General features: G+C 43.4%; 1 protein-coding gene and 1 long non-coding RNA gene across 2 annotated transcripts in view; one reads left to right on the top strand and one right to left on the bottom strand.

The window, feature by feature from the left end:
- Positions 1 to 4,098: 4,098 nt before the first annotated feature.
- The window catches only part of ntn4 (netrin 4), a 31,552-nt gene continuing 10,318 nt past the window's right edge, over positions 4,099 to 25,332 (bottom strand). The window contains exons 4-10 of the mRNA XM_033614846.2: positions 16,957 to 17,083; positions 15,888 to 16,073; positions 9,059 to 9,272; positions 7,082 to 7,176; positions 6,621 to 6,689; positions 6,357 to 6,530; positions 4,099 to 5,276 (exon numbers count right to left, since the gene is read on the bottom strand). Coding sequence (XP_033470737.1) covers positions 5,137 to 5,276; positions 6,357 to 6,530; positions 6,621 to 6,689; positions 7,082 to 7,176; positions 9,059 to 9,272; positions 15,888 to 16,073; positions 16,957 to 17,083 — 1,005 coding nt within the window. The 3' untranslated portion in view covers positions 4,099 to 5,136. The remainder of the gene's footprint in view (positions 5,277 to 6,356; positions 6,531 to 6,620; positions 6,690 to 7,081; positions 7,177 to 9,058; positions 9,273 to 15,887; positions 16,074 to 16,956; positions 17,084 to 25,332) is intronic.
- Positions 12,621 to 25,331, top strand: LOC144461741 (uncharacterized). Its single transcript, XR_013490376.1, has 3 exons — positions 12,621 to 13,495; positions 24,522 to 24,584; positions 25,088 to 25,331. It is a non-coding gene; the product is annotated as an uncharacterized LOC144461741 (long non-coding RNA).

The raw sequence follows: 25,332 nt of genomic DNA on the forward strand, positions 1-25,332 counted from the left end.
TTGGTGTGTCTGGGCCGTAAAGGGACACCAGAGAAATCTATGATGTCAAGAGAGGATTTTTTGGAGCCAGCCTCAAGTGGTCACTAGAGGAATTGCAGTTTTTGGCAGTTTGGCGTTTGCCTCATTTTTGAGCGTCAGAGGTTGCTGCTCGTTTGTGCATAAAAAACTGAGTGGAAATGCCAGAATGTAAAAAAAGTAAAAATCGATCCCAGAAGGTTGTGATAAAACAAAAGTGTGATTAAGTACAATGGAAATAAATCGCGATGCAGGTGAATCATGTGGCTAAAAAGTCTACCGAAGACACAAAAACATTAGATCTGATTTGACCCATGAGAAGACTGTAACATTTCTTAAATCAATTAATTAAACAAACATAACTGACATATTTCCACATTGTTATCCATCGTTTGATGTTTGACGCTCTTTTAGTGATGTCTTCGTGTTGCACCTTCTTCTTCCGCAGTGGTTCTGTAAAATAACCAGGGTGATAAATGTAGTGGAGTGAAAAGTCATTTTCTCTCCGTCTGGAATGTCGCAGGAAATGGGAAAAATACTCAAATACAAGTACCTGAATTACAATACTTGAGTAAGAGTACATAGTTAATTCCCACCACTGGCACCGAGGCATTCCTTCCAGTCACATTCCTCTTCCCGTATGCACTCGTTCACCCCATCCCCTGCTGTCTGGACAGCTTGGCAGAAACGAAGAGGAGCCGTGACCCCTCTGCCACTAATCTGTGAATGGGCCGTGAATGAGGAAACGTGGGTACAAGAGGCTATCCGGGCCACAGCTGTGAAAAAACATCCACCTCCGCTCACCTCTCGTTGAGGAGGCAAGGCCGGCAGACAGGTGAGGGACCTTTGACCCGGCCTGCCGTGGAGCTCTGCTCGACGCGCCAGGAATGTGTCCACACCTCACGGCCAACCACGTCACGGCGAGTGGGCGAGGAGGCAGTGGAAAACACGCAGGCCGCCTAAACCCAAACAGTGTGTGTGCTTGCCCCGGCCTCTCTGTTATGGTCTACATTCTGTGGCGCTGTGTGAATGTAGGGGAGAGTGTTTTGGGAGCGAGAGTGATGGATGACTTAATCTGAAGGGACACGGAGAGAGTGTGTGTGTGAGAAACAGAGCAGGGTGATAAGGATATTTTTGTCCAATTTATGTGAAGTATTTCAAGGCCTGGGCAGTTATATCAACTGTTGTTTAGAGTTCTTGTGAGTGTGTCTGGGAAGAGTTCTGCTCAGCAACAAGGCAACAAGGCCCATTTCCAAGCTGCCCTTTGTATGTAAGATTCTAGAAAAAGCAGTTGCAAACCAGTTAGTGACAGCGTTGAACAGTTACAATATCTTAAATAAATTTCAATCCGGTTATCGTCAGTTACATTCCACAGAAACTGCTCTTCTCAGGGTCTCCAATGACATCATGATGGCCTCCGATGCCGGTAAATCCACTATCCTGGTTCTGCTTGATCTCAGTGCAGCCTTTGACACTGTTGATCACCACATCCTTTTAGACAGCCTGAGGGACAGGGTAGGAATCTCAGGGACCGCTCTTCATTGGTTTAAATCCTATCTGTCTGATCGATCCTTTTCTGTGGCTGTTGGCCCTCATAAATCAGAGTTTGCCCCCCTTTCTTGTGGGGTGCCCCAAGGTTCAGTGCTTGGGCCTATCCTCTTTACGCTATACATGCTCCCTCTCAGAGATGTCATCAGCAATTTTGAAGGTATCTCATACCATATGTATGCAGATGACCTCCAGTTATATTTTTCTTTTAACCCTGATAGGACCGATGGAATTGACTCAATGTACGATTGTATGAATGTAATTAAGGACTGGATGTCTTCTAACTCCCTTCAGTTGAACGCAGCTAAAACTGAGATTTTAATTATTGCACCTGATGCCTCAAAATCTAAAGTGGCCAGCTGCTTAGGGTCCCTCAGTGCAAATGTGCGCCCCAAGTTGAGAAACCTTGGGGTCACATTTGATCAGGCCATGCTCTTTGATGACCACATGAAAACTGTCACTCGCTCCTGCTTTTTCCACCTCAAAAACATTTCCAAACTCAGATCCACGTTAACTTATTCCGAGCTAGAAATGATCATCCGTGCTTTTATTTCCTCACGTCTGGATTACTGTAATTCTCTTTTCACCTGTCTAAATAAAACTTTAGACCGCCTCCAGCTGGTCCAGAACGCTGCCGCCAGGCTTCTGTCCAGATCTCATAAGTTCACTCACATCACTCCAGTCCTGGCATCCCTGCACTGGCTCCCTGTTAATTTCAGGATCCAGCACAAGATTCTAACCATCACTTACAGAGCCCTCCATGGTCAAGCACCTGCATACTTGACGGATCTGGTGTCCTTTCACTGTCCTGTCAGGTCACTGCAATCCGCTAGCCAGTGGGATACACCCATGGGACTCACATGCACTAACATGGATGTCTGGATGGACTGTCTACAACAAGAAAGAACAGAGAAGCTCGGATGACATAACAGACAGAGACCATGATCTACTCAAGATGCCATTACTCCACTATATCTTTACATAGCAAACAGCTGTGTGAAGTTATGTCTGCAAAAATATAATTATAGATATTCCGTATTTGGAGGAAAGTTGGCTTCCATCCATCCATCCATCCATCCATCCATTTTTATTCGCTTATGTGGGGCCAGGTAGGGGGGCAGCAGGCCAAGCAAAGCACCCCAGATGTCCCTCTCCCCAGCAACACTTTCCAGCTCCTCCTGGGGGAGGCGTTCCCAGGCCAGATGAGATATGTAATCCCTCCAGTGTGTTCTGGGTCTGCCCCGGGGCCTCCTACCAGTTGAACTGCCCAGAACACCTCTAACAGGAGGCGCCCAGGAGGATCCTGATCAGATGCCAGAACCACCTCAACTGACCCCTTTCGATGCAAAGGAGCAGCGGCTCTACTCCGAGCTCCTTACAGATGTCCGAACTCCTCACCCTATCTCTAAGGCTGAGCCCAGACACCCCACCGAGGAAACTCATTTCGGCAACTTGTATGCACAATTTCATTCTTTTGGTCACTACCCAGAGCTCATGACCATAGGTGAGGGTTGGGACGTAGATGGACCAGTAAATTGAAAGCTTCACCTTCTGGTTCAGCTCCCTCTTCAGTACGATCTCATGCTCCATTCTATCCTCACTCATGAACAAGACCCTGGGCTCAGGCCGAATAAATAACATAGAGCCATCGCCCTGTAGGCCCACCACCCGTAGGTACAGGAATCAGGATCCGGTGCATTGTATGCTGGGTGGCAGGCACACACGGGCAGGGCCCTAGCGTTGCAGACTGGCTCTGGGGGGTGGGGGAAAGGTTGCTTGCAATATTTATTTCATTTTTACATTTGAATGTTTTGCTTTGTTCAAATCCCAATTCATCAAAAGAACATAGATGCAAGAAAAAGAAATACAGCACACTGATTAAGAAGCACACTGATTAAGAAGCACACTGATTGATGGAAAGGAGTCAGCTGATAGATCACGATTCCTTTCTATGCAACCAATTCGTAAATCTCATTCAGGGCGCCCTATTTAAACTGCTCTGGCCTGCCTACTGTTGCTGCTTCCTCTGCAAGCTGCTTTGCAACTCACCTTTCTGCCTAAGCTTTCCTTGTTTGCATGTGGAAGGGCAAGGAGGTTTGCTCTCTCTCCTTGTTTGCATGTGGTTTGCATTGCTCTCTCTCCCTTAAGGTTTTACACGTTGGAGCGTGGAAGAGGCTTTCTGTGTAGGCCTGTGGAAAGCCAGAGAGGCCCCAGAACAGAGCCATACCGCCAAGTATAATACTGCAGATGGAAATAAAGTTTTCTTTGACTTAAGTGTTCCTGCCTGAACTGAAGGTCGAGTGTTCATGGAAAACGGAGAACAACAGGATACACAGGAAGGCAATCCAGGCACTCCAAAAATATATGAACGATAATAAAGGCTTCTTAATATTTCCTTCCTTGTTTATATATTTTTGGAGTGTCTGGACTGTCTTCCTGTGTACTTATGTTTATACTTTGTTAAATGATGTTGCATTGTTCAAAAATCTCAGCAAAGCGAGTACAGCATTATCATAACCAATAAAAAGACCAGAGTTGTAATTATCCTTTAATATTAGCACATACAAAAACAATTAAACAGACAGAGAAAGATGAACATAATATTTATATAGATATATACAAATAATACTGTACAAGAGCACAAAGGAAGGAATAACAAGGATTTTCTGAATGAAGTGTAATATGAGATGAATCAGTATACATGACGCTGTATCATAAACATTGGAACGGCTGTTTTTGAAAGTGTACACAAACCTACAGAAAAGCTTAAGAGCTGGACTGAATCTGGACTGTGCTCATAATAAACCTCTGCATTCAAACACTCTCTCTATCTGTCTCACATGCACACACACACACACATTTGCAAAACAGGCAAATACATTCACGTTCGGGGTAAAACCCATTCACTCTGATTTCAACACAGGCACACCTGGACTGGCTAAGATTTATCCACCTGTAGTGGCTTGTATGGCTTGTTTAGCGTCACTCTGGGTGCTTTGCACATTATGTAAGCAGCACACACACACACTAACACCCACTGCTGCCTGTGTGTGCGTCCACCGCAATAGGGATTGGACAGGCTCCACCCACAGTCCATGTCAGGGGGGGGTCATCTAGTGTGTGTGTGTGTTATATCTTCCTCTCTTTGTGTGTCCATATTCCCTCAGTCCATCTTAAGCTAAAGTGCTGCAGAGAGGAGCAGATTCAGTTTTTGTTTGTGTTTTAATGTGTGACAGTGGGTCCAGAGGGAGTCACTCAGAATAGAAATCCCTTGGCCAAAGCGCTGAATTCCTCAATTCCTTGAGTCGCAGCAGCAACAGCGAAAGAAGTCCTACAAAGGAATGTGCGAGACGTGATATGTCTTAATAAAATAAAGTCCTGTGTAATTGTAGCTGGTGCAGCTCTCATTGGACAACAGCAGAGTATTAAAGGGGGTTTCCATCATCATCTCAGTTCGTCCCCTGAAAACCTGCTCACACACCTGTGCAATTCAATAATTCCACATCTGGAGGATGGGAAAATCCACAACATTGTCCATGTGTCCGTCTGTCCTCCAGTGTTTTAACAGTCCGCCTACCAGTTGCAGTCTTTCTTGAGCAACGTGAGGACTTTGCGCCCCAAGCTGGCTTTCCACGGCTTGACAAAGCTCTTCATGTTGACCAGGAGGCGGTTCTGCTTACGGTCCGTGTGGCCTGCCACAAGATACTCCACACCTGAGAAATCACATCGAAGGTCAGGGACACTTGTTTCAGTTTTAAAAACCTCACTCAGCTTTGATGAAGTACCGACTGCTTCTCAAAACAAGTTAGGTATACTGCAAGGCTACCAGCCTTTATGCAAAAGCTTCAGAAAATACTTCTTTTTTCTGATTGGCTGGGATGTGTTTGTTAAAACAGTTTGCATTTTGCTGTTTTATATCAGGATATCTTGTTGTACATCATCAAGAAGAGTTTCAATGTTTTACATTTTTGTTATTGTCCACAAATCCCATGAAAAGACAGATTATTCTGGGTTTCAAAATTTAACGTAACTTTGGAGCATTATTTAGTCCCTTCCCAACAAGATAGCAAATTATGGTTGGTGCCACTGGATGCCTTAGGCCGTCTAGCTTATGATACCAATATCTTCACTTTGGCTAAAAACTGAGCCGACTAGTGGGTCTTATTCGCTGGTGTGCTGGGCTTGTCATGTTTGACACAGTCGGCTTTGCCTGTCATACCTGGTGCAGTCAAATCTAGACCACACCAAATTAATTTATCATGTAAGTACAGATGACCCAGCTGTACTTTTGACCCCCCAACAGTGGGCCTGGTCTAGCATGTATTTCCAGCTGACCACTTGTATTGTATACACTAGAAGGTCACAGTTATTACACCCACACTATCCCTAGCTGCTCACTAGAAATTCCTACCATGGGGCAAAATGATGGACAGTCACACAACACTTTGTCCAACTCGTTGTGAAATGGTTAAAACAACCCTCATGTCCTACAGTGATGACGTAGTCCTTGTTGGGGGACAAGTAGTGTTTACACTACAATAGATATGTGGTCAAATGCGTCACAGAACACCTCGTCAAGTGGTTTGAGTGACTGTATCACAATGCATCTTGGTAGTCTCTTGCACGCTGTCCACTTGTGATCAGCTCACCCAAGAGGCATGTTAATAGCAGGTGTAAACAGGCTCTATGTGAATTTCACCACTTGTAACCATAAACACTCGATATCGGCCTTTAAAAACCTCCACCTCTGATCTGTTCTGGAGGATATACTCATAGGAGAGTGTTAGTCTGACCTGGGTTGAGGATGGGGCAGGTGCAGCCCCGTGCAGTCCAGGACTCGGGGTAAAGAGTCACCCGACCCCGCTGTATCTTCACCTTGGTGTTCTGAGTGAGCACCTTCTGAACTTTGACCTCGACCTCGGCGTGGGAGCCCTTATCGTGGGCTGACAGGACTTTCACCTTTAGGACTGAGAGTCAGGTAGAGACACAGGTGTCAGTAATGTTAATAATCATAAAAGAACGATGACAAAGACGAGAGGAATGCAAAAAGTTCTTACCGTATGCATAATTCATGGTGCAGAAGAGTTTACTGTTGGTCAGGGCTTGCTCTTTGCACTCGCACTTCTCTGCAGGGGACAGGTACAGATTAATATTTGTAACATAACTGATGTGTGTGTGTGTGTGTGTGTGTGTGTGTGTGTGTGTGTGTATGTGGTCTCAGATACTGTGCATGGCGTCCTAAGAATGCAAGAGCAGTGTGTGTGTCCAGTGAGGAATGTGCCTATGAAAGCTGCAGTTACATGGTTGGGGGGGGAGGGGACTAAGAGAGGGGACATTTGGAAACTGTCCATGCACACACACACATACACATCCATCTTTGTTCCATGTCCTTCTAAGGCCCTATGAAGACTTTCATTACTTAACCATTAATGCTTGGTCACTGGACTGTGGAGGAGGACGAATAACACACACACACACACACACACACACACACACACAGTCAGTCTCTGTATCTCACCTGAGTAGTGGAGGGCAGAGAAGAGTTCGTCAACTCTGAAGATCCTCACTGGCTCACTGGAGTTTCCCTCTAAGTTGTACAGGTCCAGATCAGAGCTGCATGAACACAGACATGGGAATGTTAATGTGAATCTGTATTAAACAAATGTTAAATGGACCTAGGGCTGGGGAATATATCAATATCACAATATGACACTAGATATCATCTTTGATTTTGGATATCGTAATGTCGGAATTGTTGCCTTTTTCTAGTTTCAAAGGTTGCATCACAGTACAGTGATGTAATATTCTAAACTGACCAGACTGTAAATGTTCTACTATTTGTCTTTACCCACGCAGTCATCATATCCACATCACTTATGATTATTTATCAAAAATCTCATTATGTAAATATTTCGTGAAAGCACCAGTGGTCAACCCTACAACATCGATTGATTTTCTCCATATTTCCTAGCCCTAAATGGACCTTATTTTGGTGCTGACCGAGAAGGCAAAACAAACATGAGAAAACATGAAAATTAATCCATCTGCCCAAGCCTAGGGCTTTGAAGGCTATTGTACAAAGTGGGCTGAAGTGGAATTCAAACTTCCATGTCTTTCGCGTGATGCCATTGGGCCTAGCCTTGGACCAAGACGTTCATTGCATGAACGTCTTGAATACAAACCCCGTTTTTCATTTGGGGATTCCCGGTCTAGACCGATTCACGTCTCCATAAACGTTCAAATCAAACATGTAATGCACTCACCTCATAGGCACAGATGTTAGGAAGGTGTACAGGGGGTTGCCGTATGTTTGTATATCCGTTATTGTTCATAAAACATGCATTTTATCTCGGATGTCTTGAAATTTTCTTCACCTGTTCTTCGTCCTGCAATGAATGAGTGCACCGGCTTTCTACTGCGCCACAATGCCACCATAGCGGTTAGGAGGTATATTGCACATTGGTAGTAAGAGGCAATGAACGTCTTGGTCCAAGGCTAGAGCCTACATGTTTGATTTGAATGTTTATGGAGACGTGAATCGGTGTAGACCGGGAAACCCCAAACGAAAAACGGGGTTCGTTTTCAAGACGTTCATGCAATTAACCATGCAATGAACGTCTTGGTCCAAGGCTACCATTGGGCCCGGAAAGATTTTTTCCCATGGACTTCCCATAGACTTGTAAGAGACATCTGTAAATCAGTTCATACTGATTTTTTTTTTGAGCATCACAACCCCTGAGAAATAACATGTTTCACTATTGGAATTCAATACATTTGGTCCAGTAACTTTTTGAAAGTCTAGAAGAGCCGCAAAATGGGCGGCTGTGGTTCAGAGGTAGGGCAGGAAGTCCACAAATTCGAAGATCTACAGTTCGTTCCCATCCAGTCCGCATGTCAAGTTCTTGGGAACATACTGAACCCAAATTGTTCCCAACGGCTGTTCCATTGGTCCATTGGTATGTTAGTGTGAGAGAATGGCTAGCAGGAGGCACCCTGTACGATAGCCTCGGCCACCACTGCGTGAATGTGTGAGTGAATGGGTGAATGTGACATATAGTGTAAAAGTGCTTTGAGTGGTTGGAAGACTCGAAAAGTGTGATACAAGTGCAATCCATTTACCATTTACAATAAAATCATTTTTATCCACATTCAAGTTAGCAGAGAACTAATCTGGAAGTAGCTTTTCGGCCACCGACAATTTTGGCACCCACCTCTAAAAACTGGTAAACTGAGAAACTGTAAACTGGGGCACTCTCAGTGTTAATATTAAGTTCAGTGTTTACACTATCGGTTATCTTCATTCATTTGTACCAGGTCGCTGACTGAGTTTTAAGCACTACATTAATCCTCTTCCCTCGTGTTACCATTTACATAAAAATCATACCAACAAGTTCTACGTAGTGTGCTACTTAGATTTTAGATTTAAACAAAATAAAACATAAATATCAGTAACTCTTCATCTGTGTATATTTCTAAAAGGATAACTTTTACTCACCCAAACATACAGTCTCCAGTAAATGGATCACAGTCTCCTGCACAGTCACATGGACGGCAGCCATACTCATGGAAGCCCCAGTATCCCACCATGCACCTGTCACAGTGGGCTCCGCCGACTCCAGGCTTGCAGATGCAGTTTCCGTTGGACGGGTCGCAGAGTGAGCCGTCGGCCAAGTGGAAGGGCATAGAGCCCAACGGGTGACAGCTGCATGCTGGGAGAGAAAAAGTGAAGTTATATTTGAAGGTATTACATGTTGCATTTTGACATTTTGATTTAGTGAGATTTCTTTACATCATAAATGTCGTTCGAAAATCCTTTTTTGTGATTGGAAGCCCCAAGATTTCTAGATGTGATTTTCAACACAGTCTTGTTCTGGCGGTTTTGACTTTTTAGAGAGCTGAGAGTAGAGAGTTGAACAGGAAACACAGAGAGACAGAGAGCTGACAAAGGTCTCTCTGGTCCGAATCTAACCAGGGACAGCGTGTGTTCATGTTATATGTCATAAAACACATTTACTGAGGGCCTCAAAATTGTTTCTTGGCTCAACCTAATGCTGTGGAATGATTATCTAACCACTGTCAGCTGTGTGACTGTGATGTGCCTCACCTAATGGTGCAACATCATCATCTAATCATCGTCACCTGTGTGACAAAGGTATGGTCCATATCACAGATCAGTGTACCTGTGTCTCAGTGTGTTTGTTGATCTTGCCCTGCCATTAAATATGCACAACTTTGGGCCTCAATAAAAAGTAAACGGGTGAGTTATAAAAAAAGTTAACTTAAGATGCCAAAACATGTTTATTTCTGCTGTAAAGTTGGGCATTTTAACATGGGAGTCTATGGGGATTTACACTGTTGCATAGTCAGCCTCAAGTGGCCATTAGAGGAACTGCAGTTTATGAGTTTATGGCACATCCGCACCGGCCTTTTTTTTTTTTTCATTCTTGGAGGTTGCTGCTTGAAGTACGATATTTGGTTAAAATATGTCATAGTTGTCATTAGTTTTGCAAGCATTTGGTCATACACCAAGGTACTGGACAAATTAAACTTAACCGTGTCAGACAAAAAGTCAGTAGGACTCATCCTCTGGGGAACGTGATCGTCTGAACAATCCAGATATTGCAAAGATACAAATATATCTCAGAAAACAAAGAAGTCACACAGACGAGCACTGAGTCTAAAGGTCTTTACCGCTGACAGTCTGCTGACCTGCAAACTACAGTTTATTACCAGGACCTCAGTGTTTCATCAGTCATCAGTTGTTCTATTTGTCTGTCTGGCATTGTTGCAGGAGCTTGTAATACAAAGGCCTCTCTCTTTTTCTTATCGCACACACACACACACACACACACACACACACACACACACAGCTTTCTCCCTCCCTCATGTCCCCTCTAATTGTGTGCTGATAGGGTGTTCTTTAAACAACCTCCAAAAACAATACACTTGTACACACACACCCATATTTCCACTGGCAGTCTGAGAAAACTACTGTCTGCTGTCTCTCTGCTGTTATCAACACTGGGACCCGGAGCCTTCGCAGGACGAGGTGTCAGGCCTCCCCCATAAATCTGTCTCTATTTCGGGGGGGGCAGACGGGGAGGAGGAGGAAGGGGTGTTGAAGGAGAAGCAGAAGACGAGGAGGGAGAAACAAAGAGGGGGTGTTGTTTGGAGCCATTTCTCTGCTATTTAATGATGCTTGAAGCTCGACTGGCAGTAAATGACTCTAACTACTTACTGTACACCCAGAGGCCCGTCTGTCTCTCTGCACTCTCTCAGTGTTTGACTAAAGATTATAAGGAAAAAAAGTCATAGTAGTAGTTCGGGAAGTTGGGTTTTGTCAAACCAAAGCTTATGACATCATGTTAAATCCATGACTGCTGTAAACAAAAAATAACTATACAAGAAAAACGCGTCTATAAAAGGCTGAGATTTAAAGCTCATTTTTGACCTCGATGACATGCAGGTCCATTTAGTGGTTGTTCTGGAGCTTTCGACTGGATCACATGAACTGCCCAGTTGTCATAAAATATGTAGATGATTCAATTTCCATTTTTGTCTAAAAATTGAGGAACCTATAAGACTAGTTTTCTGCTAGATGTTCATGAAATCATAAGACATTTATACAGCCATGTCACTCGTAGAAACTTGCAACTTTAAGTGTGTTTACCTCACGTGTTGTATTTTGAATTTTTCCAATTATTTTATATTTGAAGTATACCTTAAAGCAGTGGGTCTCAAATGGCGTGCCATGGCACACTGTGGTGCTGTGATGCCAGTCGCAAGAGGCAAACTCTTGCTAAAAATTGCAATTTAATTCAGTTGAATTAAAAAAACCTTCAGAGGGAACTTATTTGTTGCCGTTGGCGCATGGGAATTGTAAGTGTGTTAAACATGTAAAGCCCTGATTGGCAGCCAGTGTGAGTAATGATAACATTTAAAAGGAGAAAGCCATGAGACAATGGATTGCTTTATTGTATGGAGCAAATTATCACAAAGCACCAGCAAAGAAGACCTACCACTGAGTAGACAGTATCATGAAAGCTACCTGTCTTATTTTTATTGTCTTATGTCGAGTGATAACACGCCATTGTGCACAGATATAAATACAGGCGTGCCTTGACATTTTGGCTCACCCTTTGGTGTATAATATAATAAACATAATTAGTGTGTTTTCTTTAGTGTATGATCACCTGAAAATAAGCATTGTTGTGTTTTTGTTCTCTTAGAATGAGCCGTTTATATCTACATAGGGAGCGAGTCCCCTTCTACAGTCTGCCATGTTGCCCCGCCATGTTTCTACAGTAGCCCAGCACGAGCCAAACCAAACACCAGCTCTAGATAGGGACATTCGCGTTTTCATGTCAGCCACCGTAATTAGAAAGCGGATTAGCACTAAAAAAAACAACAACAGATTTTTAACATAAAACTGCTTTATTTTGTGTTTTTGCCACTTTAAATCACTGGGTTCGTTTGTTTTGGATAGGAAGAGACCTCTGTGGAAATACTGACTTACAGTGAAAACCTCGTGAATGTCTGGATATTAAGGTATAGGAGAAAAAAAGCTGAGCGCACATTAGCAGGTGCTACGCTAGCAGCCCGTTTGCAATGACCCGAACAGCGTCAGAGAAAAACTGATTTGAAACATGAACCTGTTTTATTTAGTGTTTTTACAAGCTGTAATCAACTAGTCCGTTTCTTTTGGAGAGGAAGAGACCTCTGTGAATAATTCAGCTCTCGGTTAAAACCTCCTGAACAATGAACACTGAAGGAATTCTAACTGGGAGTTCACGCTTGGCACATGGGTGAAGTTTCAGCTGGTTGCAATCTGCAGTCCTCAACAGTAGATGCTACTGAATCCTGTACACTGCTGTTGTGACTGTTTAGCATAGCATTAAATGTTTTTAAAGATGCTGTATATTGCACATCAAATATTTATGCTTTGGACTGTTGGTTAGACAAAAACAGACGTGAACAACAGGTACTTTAAAAAACATGAGCAATATTTTGCATTACATTGTTTGTTTTCCTTTTTCCAAAAATGATATGTGATTTATTTTGTATTTTATGTTATTTTTTTCCCTGTATCCCTCAATAAAATGATATCCGGAATGACACGTTTCCCACGGTGTCTTCAGCCTATAAGAGCGATGTCATCTTAACCTCGCTAAACTACAAACCAGACAGTTTATCTGACCAATCAGCTGAGGCAACGAAGGATAAGATAAACCCTATCATGAGATCGAGCTGCGCCATATCAATAAAATCATAAAGATATCACCTTTATAGACATGCACACAAGCACACACAAGACATACAAACACTGTATTGTCCATTACAAGACATTGTGTGCGTGTACTTGTGTGTGTATCAGGCTCTTATCTACACGATTGTTTACTGAGCAGCCTCTACACATTAATAATTAACCCAGATTACAGCACCACCTCAGTTCCATGTAAAGCAAAAACACGTGTGACGATGTGTTTGGTAAGCGCGTGTGTTTACATATCTGCGTGAGAATTTATGAGTAGTTGACGGGGGTCACTACACGAGGCCTCGTGTGTAGATATGCGTGTGTGTGTGTGTTGGAAATCTAAAGGAGCTCTGACAATGAAAGCTTCATGAGACATGACAAGACACCTGCCTGAGCAACATCCCACACATACATACTGTATGTAAACACACGCTGTAACTATCCCCCCACTAAAGAGTTTGGTGTGTACGAGCTTGACAGGAGTGTTTTCTTTCCAGGGCCCCTCGGAGCCTGGTATGAAAAAAATGTTCCTCACGACGGAGGGAAATTCCTCCATTGTCAGCGGGATTTCACAACCTGTACCTTCGTCTCAGGGGTTCTCCGAAGCATGCTGTCGCTCCTTTTTTCTATCCATCAGCTGTCATTGGGGATCATTAGCCCCCCAGCCTCCGTACACAGGTGAGTGTTCAGGTACAAAAAAAAAACACACATGAAACCCAACCCAACCACTGAAATCCAATCTGTCTGTTCACAAAATGGGCGATGCATCAGTTTTTTATGATCTTATCTGAGACATCAACACCAAAAGTTTTATGGTCTTCAGCTGGCATGGGGAAAAGACATAAGATAAAACTAATAAAATACTAATAAAATACTGGAGAACAATGAGGCTGTATCCTGTTGGCATACCTCTGCTCCAAAAGAAGATCCTGAATAGATAGAAAGCAAAGCGCCTGGGCTCAAACTAAGAAGTAAAAGTCTTTAAGTAAAAGTAAAAGTATTTATGCTGGTTGGTGTACCTGCTTTATGATTGTGACAAGGTTAAAGATATATGGCTAAAAACTAGAGTCTACAGTTACGCTAGCAGCAGCTCTTTGAGGCTGTCCTATGAGCTACAAGCTAACGTTAGCATGCTAACAAGCTGATGCTAGGTGGGTGTAATGTTTGCCACCATCTTAGGACCGTTACACATCGGAGGTGACATAAATAAACAACATGAAAATGCAAAATACTCGCTTGCTAGCTGGATAAAGTCAAAATTTGTGAAAACTACTGGGATCCTGACCCAGAGCAACATCTGTCAGTCTGTCTGAGGAAACTAAGCTATTTTACTGAGTTTCCTTTTAGTGAAATGTTCAATATTATAATATTATGTCCCTTTTTGCCGCACAATATTTACATTCTTTGCGAAAGTAATTGCACTGAAAAAACAGGGCCGGTGCGTAAAGGCTTTCAGTGAATTGCATGTTAGCATGCTAACTTTTGCTAATAATTAGCAAATGAGGTTCACATTTGTGAGTTTGAGTTTAATATGTCAGTAATTATTGGATGAATTGTCATGAAATTTAGTTCAGATTATTCATGTCCCCCTCAGGATGAACAGTTATAACTCTGGTGCCCCATCACATCAAAATTTCTGTTGGTCAAATACTTTGTTTTATGACCAGATACCTCAGAACTAATGGCATTCCCATGAGTCAAAGTTGTACTTTGTGTTTCATGCTAATTTAATTAGCACCAAACACAAAGTACTAAGTTCCACATGTTAACATGCTAACATTAGCTAATTAAGCTAATGTTAGTATGTTAACACGCTAAAATAACACGTTAAACATCATACCTGCTTATCACATGCTAATGTTAGCATTTATCTCATAGTACAGCCTCTTTGAGCTGCTAGCATTGCTGTAGACTTGACTGTTGTAATCTACTCCTATTAATTATTATTTTTGTATTATTTACTTGTTTATGGAGATATAGGAGGTGGTGGGTTGGGTTGAGGGGTGTAAAAATTTAAACATTTCCTAAGAAATGTTTAAATTTCTGTTATATGATCTCTATAAAATATGTAACACCCCATGTCACAACTGGGCTGTTAGCCAACATTCTCCCCCCGAGATGTTTTTGAATGGTTTGGTGCAATTTGAAAGTTGTTTTAAATTCAAAGGGTGTGCCTACATGAACACACACACACACTCATGTAGTAACTGTGGGTGAGTCCAGCATACCTGCAGGACTAAGCTCACTGGGTCAAATCTGACACATAATCAGACGGGGAATGTAGCCACTGCTCTGTGTTTACGGATGACTATCGTGTGTTTACTTAAGACTCGTCTCATCACCGGAGGGCAGCACGCTGCTCACACACACACACATACACACAGACAGAGGACCCTCACACACTACTACCAATGATTACCCTGAAGCTACTCGAGCTCTGAGTCAAACATGAAAAATGGCAAAACAAGCCCGAGATGGACGTGCAGGGGTGTGTGTGTTTGTGTCGAGCTTTGAGTCAGGACGAAGGAATGCCACCATCTGATGATTAACTACGGTGTAAACGTTGGCTGGAGCGTGGGCCGTCTGCTGTCTCACACACACACAAACACACACAGGGCCAGGTGCCCATCAGGTATCAGAGTTATCCAGCACGTCCCAGCTTGCGATCTCAGTCCTCAGCATTCCTTGTGAGAGTGAGACACTGTGCCAGTGTGGTATGTATGAGGTTGATGTCATGATTCACACCAGCAACATTTTGTCAACACTGATGTGATTAATTTTGCATTATGACATTTTTACAATGTGTTCTACACGTCGTGGTTTGCAAAGAATGATGGATACGTCCCTGCATCTAATATACACAGGTGAAATTCCTGAGCTGATCTCATGCAAACAGGCACCAACTAGGGCCGAGTCGAAGAAAGACTGCTTAATGAGGGCATATATTATGTGGTCAGGCTGAAAAAATATTAGACACAAGTCACCTGCTGGTGTAGTCCTGCATTATGAGGATTTTCTATATGCCCTCTACAGCGTTTAGAAAGATGTGACGTGTGTGTTAGTATCTTACGTTTGCAGGAGTCGGGGGCCGTCTGTGGTCTCTGTGGGTCTCTGTAGAAGCCGGCTTTGCATTTCTGACACTGACGTCCCTCTGTGTTGTGCAGACAGTCACACACGCCTCCGCTGCGCTGGCCAGACTCACGCCATGCCGTCCAGTCAAAACGGCAGCTCTGAGCGTGTCCGTTACATTTACACTCTGGTGTGAGAGGGAGGAAACCAACAGGAACTGTCAGTCACTGCAGCTTTGGACTAAAATACAGGGTTCATATTGGTTATATATTTATCGGTGGATTTTCTAGGAGAAGCACTGAATTTAAAATGACTTTAGTGAGACATTTTATTTGAGTTCGGTACATATTTGCATCCATCCATCTAGTATCTATCTTCAACCGCTTATCCCAGGCCGGGTTGTGGGGGCAGTAAGTATTCCAGACGTCCCTCTCCCCAACAACGCTTTCCAGCTCCTTCTAGGGGACCCCAAGGTGTTCCCAGGCCAGATGAGATATATAATCATGAGACCCTAAAAAAGATGGTGGATCATGAGGAGTACCACCAGTTGGTCCAGGAGCTTCGCCTCGATGATGGCTGTTTCCAGGCATATTTTAGGATGACTCAGGGGCAGTTTGACAACCTGCTGTCTATCGTCGGGCCGTATAGCTCTGGGTATCCAGCAACCGCTACCACCAGTTTCTCCTCCATTGTTTACCAACTGTAAACTTGTTGTCGTGACCACCTCAAAAGGCCCGCCTCTCAAATCATCTGATTGGGCAGTGGAAAAAAGAGATGATGTGGGGTGTTTTTCTGCTCTGAGTTTTGGGGCCTTGTGCAGTTTGAAACAGGCTTTAGATTTAAGGGAAGTGAACAGATAGAGTAATGTAGAGGAATGTGAACACCTCCCTGGTGACAAACTTTCCACAGATACAAGCCAGTATAGTCAAGGTCGGACATTTTAGGGGACATAAACATAAGAATAACACATTCTTGACTGGGGAGGGATTTAAACTAGGTAAAAAGGGATACATGGTGATTGTCTTAAGTTCCTGTGGTGGAAAAGGTGTGACTGTGTTTGTTTGACTCACTCCGACATTCGTGTGGAGCGCCCGTCAGTCCATCAGCGGGCTGCCAGGGTCGGTCGTTGTAGAGAGGAGAGCAGCGCTCGCAGTGATCACCTGCAGTGTTGTGTCTGCACACACACTTCCCATGGACCTGAGAGAAAGAGGAAGACAGAGGGAGCTCATTAGCAACAAGCAAAACTGATGGACAGAGGTCGAGATGGAAGGATGGGAGGAACAAAGAGGTCAGTGTGATGAAGAGGAAAGGTTCCCATGTGAGGACAAGCATGTTAGGACTTCCTCTTAGGTTTCACACTCTCTGTTTCTTCTTCTCTTTCTCATTTTGTGTGACTCACTCTCTGCTTTTCTCCACTTCCTCTCACTCCATCTCTTCCACTCTCTCGTACTGCCTCGCCTGAAAATTAGTGAATGGAGATTGATTGTTTGGCTTCATCACTGGAAACAAGAACGGGCCTCTGGTCTGAAAAGCCTGTGTGTGTGTGCGTATACGAGTGTGTGTGTATGAGAAGAGTGCAAGTATGCAGCGCTGAGAGCACAATAACAATCTCCTTGTCATTCCTGTGAGCTGGAATGCCATGCATGCTGGATAATGATTGAAGGAGAGGAGGGAGGGAGGGGGGCAAGGCATCTGAGGAAGCTCTTTATTTGTTTGCGTTATACCGTGCAACTGTAATGTAGGACGGACACACACACTATTATACAACCATCGCAGAGGTAGACACACACACTGATTGCCACAGAAAATAACTGCAAACGCACAAAGACACACACCAATTCTTGCGATTGTTTCCCACGGTGTGTGACAGCTCGGATTCACACACTGCACTGAGCACAGAGTTAAACACATCCACATGCTATAGAATACAACATGTTCTCTGCATGACCTGACCCCAGATCAGTCCTGCAATGTAGAGGTGAACACACATGACTGATCTCACACACACCATTTCAATCACACTAATAAGGGGAGCAATTGCATAAATGAGTGGTCCGGGAAAATAGGCGGCAGGAGACCTAATGACACATATCACAAAAATGAAAAAGAAGAAGTAATTAATGGAAAAGTGGAAACGAGTGGAGAGAAACGAGGGGCGCGGAAAAAGAAAAAAACATAGAAGAAGAGGGAGAGGGCAGCAGCAGCAGCTGGCTCGGGTCCAGACAGCTGGTATTTCAACCCATTTCACATGTTTACCATACCGTGATACGGGACAATTAACACATGTACACACTGAGAGTTGCACACACGCAACCATGTAAACTCTGTCATTCACAGGACACAGTAGAGCCGGACTGATGTGTGATGCTGAGAGCTGATAGAAATGTTTCTGGAAGTCACTGATAGCAAACAGATAATGTTGGAATCTTAAAACTTCTGCTCCGTAATGTTCTTACTGTTTCCGTGACCATTATAAATAAGCAAGTGACAACGAAGATCTTAACAAGGACACAATCGTAAGCTTAAAGCCTTAAATTCTGCAGCTTGGGCGCCCTCCAAAACAAGTCCTCTACTCTGAACTCTCCACCGGTCAACATGCACCAGGAGACCAGAAAAAGCGCTACAAAGACAACATTAGAACCAGTCTCAAAAAATTCAACATCAACAGCTCAAACTCGGAAGCTACTGCCAGTCAAAGACCTGCATGGAGAAACTGCCTGCATAAAGGTGCCACTTTCCATGAAGATCATCTCCAACAGGCTGCCAGAATCAGGCAGCAGCAGAGGAAGGAGAGGCTCTCCACCAAGCAGGCCCCCACACATCCCACCGCCAGCACCCAACATCCATGCCCACACTGCAAGAAAGTTTGTGGCTCCAGAATTGGCCTCTTCAGCCATCTGAAGACCCACAACAAGGACACCCAGGGAGGACCATCATACTTGACTTCAGGTGATCGCCGATGACGATGATGGAGGAAAGAAAATCAATACAGCATAGTTTTGTGATATTATTGCGTGGCGACATCGTATCAATACACAGACTCCAAGAATCGATTTTTTATTATAGAAATTATTAATCCATCCATCCATCCATCTTCATCCGATTCTCTGGGGCTGGGTCGGGGGCAGCAGGCCAAGCAAAGCACCCCAGACGTCCCTCTCCCCAGCAACACTTTCCAGCTCCTCCTCGGGGACCCAAAGGCATTCCCAGGCCAGATGAGATATGTAATCCCTCCAGTGTGTTCTGGGTCTGCCCCGGGGCCTCCTACCAGTGGGACGTGCCCGGGACACCTCTAACTGGAGGTGCCCAGGAGGATCCTGATCAAATACCTGAACCACCTCAACTGACTCCTTTCAATGCGAAGAAGCAGCGGCTCTACTCCAAGCTCCCTCCAGATGTCTGAGCTCCTTACCCTATCTCTAAGACTGACCCAGACACCCCACAGAGGAAACTCATTTCGGCCACTCGTATCCGCAATCTCATTCTTTTGGTCACTACCCAGAGCTCATGACCATAGGTGAGGGTTGGGACGTAGATGGACCAGTAAATCGAAAGCTTCGCCCTCTGGCTCAGCTCCCTCTTCACCACAACAGTCCGGCACAGCGCCTGCATCACTGCAGATGTCGCACCAAACCGCCGAAGCCATTTTGCACTCCATTCTACCCTCACTCATGAACAAGACCTTGAACTCCCTCAAGATACTTGAACTCCCTTGCTTGAGGCACGAACTCTCCCCCATGACAAGTCGTGGCTCATTTTGAAGCTTTATGCAACCACTGTTCCTACAGTGGCAAATTTACATACATAGGTCAACTAAAGCTAGCTGCGTACTGAGGAAAAAAAAGCTACTACAAGCAGCTACCAGCAACTTAAGGTGAGTTGTCTGGTGTGTTACTCAATGCATGAGGTGACGATGTGAAAAGTAGTATATGTATTTAAACCAGATTGTCTAAGAATGAGAAAGGAATGGGACAGATGTAAGGTCACAGTGACCTTAACCTTTGACCACCAAACACAATCACATCGTTCATCACTGAGTCCAAGTGGAAATTTGTGCCAAACTTGAAGAAATCCCCTTGAAGTGTTCTCGAGGTATCGTGTTCATGAGAATGGGACAAACAACCCAAACACATAATGCCTCCGGCCATGGCTATCACTGGCACAGAGGCATAAAGACAGGCGGAGTGTTGTGTCTGTAGAAGAGAGACTGAGAATGTGCAAGATGAATGAGTCAAAAACATAAAGAAGACGTAAGTGACATAAATGAAAAGCAAGACGGTAAGAGAGACAGACAGATTGTATTAAAGCAAACACACATGTCCTGACTGGACTAATTGCTGTTAATGCTTCAGTAGCTGTCCATATGTCATTATGTGTGTGTGTGTGTGTGTGTGTGTGTGTGTTGGCTTTGTAGCTAACTAACAGACAGTGTAATCACCCTGAACCGCAAAAATCCCCATGTGGGGGCACAGGAGCACAAAACAACAACAACAAACAAACTGGTCTTTTAGTCTCACAGTGTCTGAGCAGTAATGACTCGACGTATCTGAGGGCCACTTTCACCGCTGATTATTACTGTACACACACACACACACACACACACACACACACTCTAAAAGCAGACAAAACACTGCATGCTTAAGCTCACATGCCTAACATGCAGCAGTCCAAACACTGTACAATAATATAATGCTGCACCCTATACTTAGTGTATAGGAAGACACCCTGGGGAGCCCAAAAATGACTTAAGTACTGTACTTGAGTCAAGTACAAGAACCTTGAATTTGTTCTTCAGTATTTCCATTTTATTTAACTCCATACTTCCACTCCACCGCATCTCAAAGGTTGCTATTGTACTTTTTACTTCACTACATTTGTCTGGCGGCTCTAGTTACTATTCAGACCACAGTTTTTCCACACCTGATGATGATTTTTAATGTTTGTGATAAACCAAACAATGAAGCGCTTCTTTGTGTATTGAGAAAATTCTTTTCTACTGGCCTTCGTCCTCGTCATGTGACAGGCAAATGTATTTTTTGAAAACACTGACAAAAAAGGTGGACATTCATTATGGTGTTAGTAGAAAATATAATATTTTAAGATAACTTCAGCATTAAAATGCATTTTGAAAGCATTTCCAGTGAGAAATGTGCCTTGTATTTTCACAATCTTCCTTCAGAGAATGTTCATGATGTTAAGTTTATTGGTTATTATGGAGATTATGTCAGGCCTCGTCAGAAAATTGTTGGAATACGACATTTTCTATTGTTGCTATGGTGGTTGCTATGCTAAACCAATGTAGCTGGTGTGTTGTTTGAATCATTGTCTGATATATTTCAGGCTGATGGACTGTTTTCAGGTAAACTTATTAAATTAAGATTGTTTAAGCTGTGTGCTTTTAGCTAATAGTAACGTTAGCAACAGTTAACCGTTAGCTAGTTAACAATGGTTAGTTAACTTAACTCAATATATATATAATCGTCACAGGCGCGCAATGCATGTTGGGATAGGCTGGGCAACGAAGGATTCATCTGTGGCATCCTCCAAATTTTGGGAAAGAAGGCTGCATTTCCCGGCCGAGTCTTCAAAATGGGACGGCCTTGGTCACGCCAATGTGACGCAATCGGTCTTCAAATGCAGCCTTCGAAGGCTGCAGCCTGTGACAGGGACACAGCTAGTTTAGCAACGTTCTCTGTCTTAACCACCTCTCTTTTAACGTAATACTTCATAGCTAGCCAATTGCTAACTTAGCAATTTCATCGGAACGTCCGCTTCCGGGCCACAGAGTGAAGGCGGCTGATCATGTACTGACGTGTAGGTATGCTGGGTGAGCCATAGCAAGAAGGAAGGGCATGTATCTGCTCCAGCTGCAGTTATACCTACTCATAGCAGAAGGCTACATTACCCATGATCCTCCTGGTTTGTGTTGTCGGCAGAAATGGCACATCTAACTACTGTTTTGGACTGTGTGCCATGGATGTGCCTCATTCCACTGCCTTTTTAAATATTGCATTTTCACCAGACAACAGATCAAATGTCCGCCATTTCTTCTGCTTCAAAGAAAGACGCTGGGCATTGACATGACAAGGACGCAGGCTAATAGAAAAGAATAGGCCAAAAAATGTAGGCATCTCACAATTTTAGAGCTATAATTGTGAAGCTAATGGACTAACATGGCTGTTACACATTTTGATGTGAGACTGGGTTGAGATTAAACTACCCAGCAGTGTATAAAGGAGTTAAAATGAGCCCAACCTCAAACATCTACAGCAGTAAAATGCAAAATATGAATCCAAAAACATCAGATATAATAGTAAAACACTGACAGGGAACATTTCACTACACAATCAATACCTACATACTTTTACACAGGGTTTTCAATGCAGGACTTTTACTCGTGTTGAAGTATTTGCACAGTGTGTTATTAGTACATTTACTGAAGTAAAGGACCTGAGTACTCCTTTCATCGCTGCACACGCCCTTCCCTGAGCGATCGGTAATCTCTGCCCTCATCTTCCATCTTGTGCAGCTCTGTTTGTTTGGGTTTTGTCATAAACGGCGGCTCTCAGTCGAAACAGAGACACAAAACAAACTGCTGATAAAACTGCTGGAACAGTCACTTATATAACGTCTGTGTGTTTACTGAACGCTGCCTGCATGGCACACGGCAGAACAACGCTCCGATGACCTGAGGTAATGTTGTGAGGACGGTTAAGAAGGATTTACTGTTCAAACTTGAACTCTCAGGTGCAGTTGGACTGATACTTGTGATGACAAATGAACGTCAGACATGCAAGGAAGCATTAAAATGATGTATTATTAAATATTGTTATTATTATTTCTCTGGCAGGTCTCACAGCCCCGTGGTGTGAAGACTGTTTCAGGAAATTTGCTGCCCTCAAAAGAAGGATATCCTGATGAAAACACGCCGTAGAGCCACTTGGAATTTCTTGGCATGAAAATAGTCAGATTTTAAGATTTAGAGACTGCGTCTAATAAATCAGCTATCAACAGCTTCATTACGAGAAAACACTGGTATCTGCAAAGAAAACACATGAATCGTCTCATTCATTAATCACATGTTACACCAAACATTTTCATCTGCTTCGTATCAGCTGCTTGTCAGGATGCAATTTATTGAATCTGATACGGTACAGAATATGTCATTGAATCATGTCATGCACTAACTGACTTACAGGATGTCAAACAGACCAGAAAGTACTTTTACTTTAGTTGAGTATTTACATGTTCTGCTACTTTATGTGTATACTCCACTACGTTTATTTGATAGCTTTAGTTACTTTGCAGATTCTATTATTACTACAAAATATAATGGACAAATCCTGTGGGTCCTGTGTGGAACTGAAGAGACCACTAACAGCTTCAGATCCTTGTCAGAAATTGCTGTCTGACAGCAAGGTAAAGCTGTGAAAATACTCTAAATATAATATACACCAAGGGTGCTTTCACACCTGCCCTGTTTGGTTCGGTTTAATTGAACTCAAGTTCGTTTGCCCCCTCAGTGCGGTTTGTTTGGGCAGGTGTGAACACAGCAGTCACACTCAGGTGTGCACCAAAACAACCGGACCAAGACCTTCTTGAAGAGGTGGTCTCAGTCCGGTTACAAACGAACTCTGGTGCGGTTCGTTTGTGGTGAGACGTGTTCCGACCTGGATGTGAACCAACTGCAGTCACAAGACACATTGTTTGGGTTAAACATGAGCATGTTACAGTCCTGGAGGATTATTAATGTGCACCTCCTCTTGAACTGCCTTAATATGCACATTCAGCACATCCAATGCATCAAAACATTGTTTTCTAGTTGGAGCCGCGCCTCGTTTTCAAACTGTATGGTTTGACTAAAATGACAATGACAGCAATATAGTCCACGATGAGCAGCGCTAAAATCAACCTGCGTAGTTGTCCCTCCATTGTGACATTAGAAAGTGTCACATTTATCTTGCAAGTGTACTCTTCTTCAACGTTTGCTTTACTTCCTGGATTTTTCCCACATGGAGATTCTGACCAATCAAGAGCAGCTTTCTCACACAAGGCATTTGATCTGGTCTGACTTTTACTGCACTGGTATGTGCAAGATCTGAGCACTTCTTCCACCACTGGAGCTAGATGACAACAAGTGACACCATTACATAAGTTGTCAATCAGAGAGAAATGTGTTTTCCAACTGTAAAACATTTATTTCAGTACATATCATGTTTGCAAATCTTTAAAAACAAGATATCCGTGTGTTTTGTTGGGTGTTTGTGTAGAAACACAAATGTAATCTAAACCAGTGTAAACTCGCTATCACTCTCAAACATCCCACACAAGTCAGGCTTTCCTCCTGTATGTACGGATGTAGCACTGTTGTTTATCTGTCTAAATGTCTTTGCTTATGTAAGCTGTGAGGGAAACTCCTTGTTGACTCTCGCTTTCCCCGTCTAGCCTCGCTGATTACAGCAGAACAGACGTTTGTGTTTGTTGAGATGGTTGCGATAGGAGCATAAACTCTCCAACACTTCTCCAGGAACAACAATCCAGAACTGCCTGTGTCTGTTCACACCTTCATTAACACATCAGCACCATCATTAACCCTTGAATCAATATCTGCATCTCTTGTGTTTGGTATGAACAGGAAAGGCAGCTGATTATCTGAGCGGACAGAGCCAGAAGAACAGAGGGAGCATGAGAGAGAAAGGTGAACCGCCGTTCTTTACTCTGTTATTAAGACGACTGTCAACACAAAGTGAACAAGCTGTTTAGTCTCTGAGTATCAAGCCTTATAATCTTCCTTAGAACAAGGGAAAAGCCTGCCCATGGGGTGTGATTACTTCACGAGAAATAACAAAGCCAGTGAAAGAAATGTCTGTACGTCAGAACAAAGGCAGAGTGAAGAGAGAGTGGTGCGTTCGTCTCACGGCATCAAGGATTCAAATAAGCTTATTTGCATTGGAAATACGAGTATTGGTAGTTTCTTGGTAAACAAAACAACCCCAAAACAAATCTTAATCTTAGCACGTCCTAGTTTTTTCAGAGAAAGATCTAAAGGTCAAATTGAACATTCAAGCAATGACAGTATGTCAATAGTATTAAAGTTAAATTTCAAAGTGTAAAGGTACCCTATAGAGTTTTTGACCACTAGTGGCGCATGAGTTTGTTTGGCCATTTCACATTTTGTTTGTATCTCCTGCTCATTCACAGGTACCTGCTCAAACGTGCACTGCAGGGGGCAGTAATAAAAATGTGTGGTGCATGTAATTCATAAGAAACAACCCTGTAGAAGGTGACACGGGGAGAACATGCAAACTCCACACAGAGGGGCTCCGGCCGGCCGGTGGATTCGAAGCCCAAACCGTCTTGCTGCGAGGTGACAATGCCCCCCAGCACTTTTATCGTAAAAAAAAAACTCTTGAATGATGAGCTGATACACTCACTCAGTGCTCCTC

Source organism: Epinephelus lanceolatus, chromosome 23 (genome assembly GCF_041903045.1).
Source record: "Epinephelus lanceolatus isolate andai-2023 chromosome 23, ASM4190304v1, whole genome shotgun sequence".
Taxonomy (NCBI): domain Eukaryota; kingdom Metazoa; phylum Chordata; class Actinopteri; order Perciformes; family Serranidae; genus Epinephelus; species Epinephelus lanceolatus.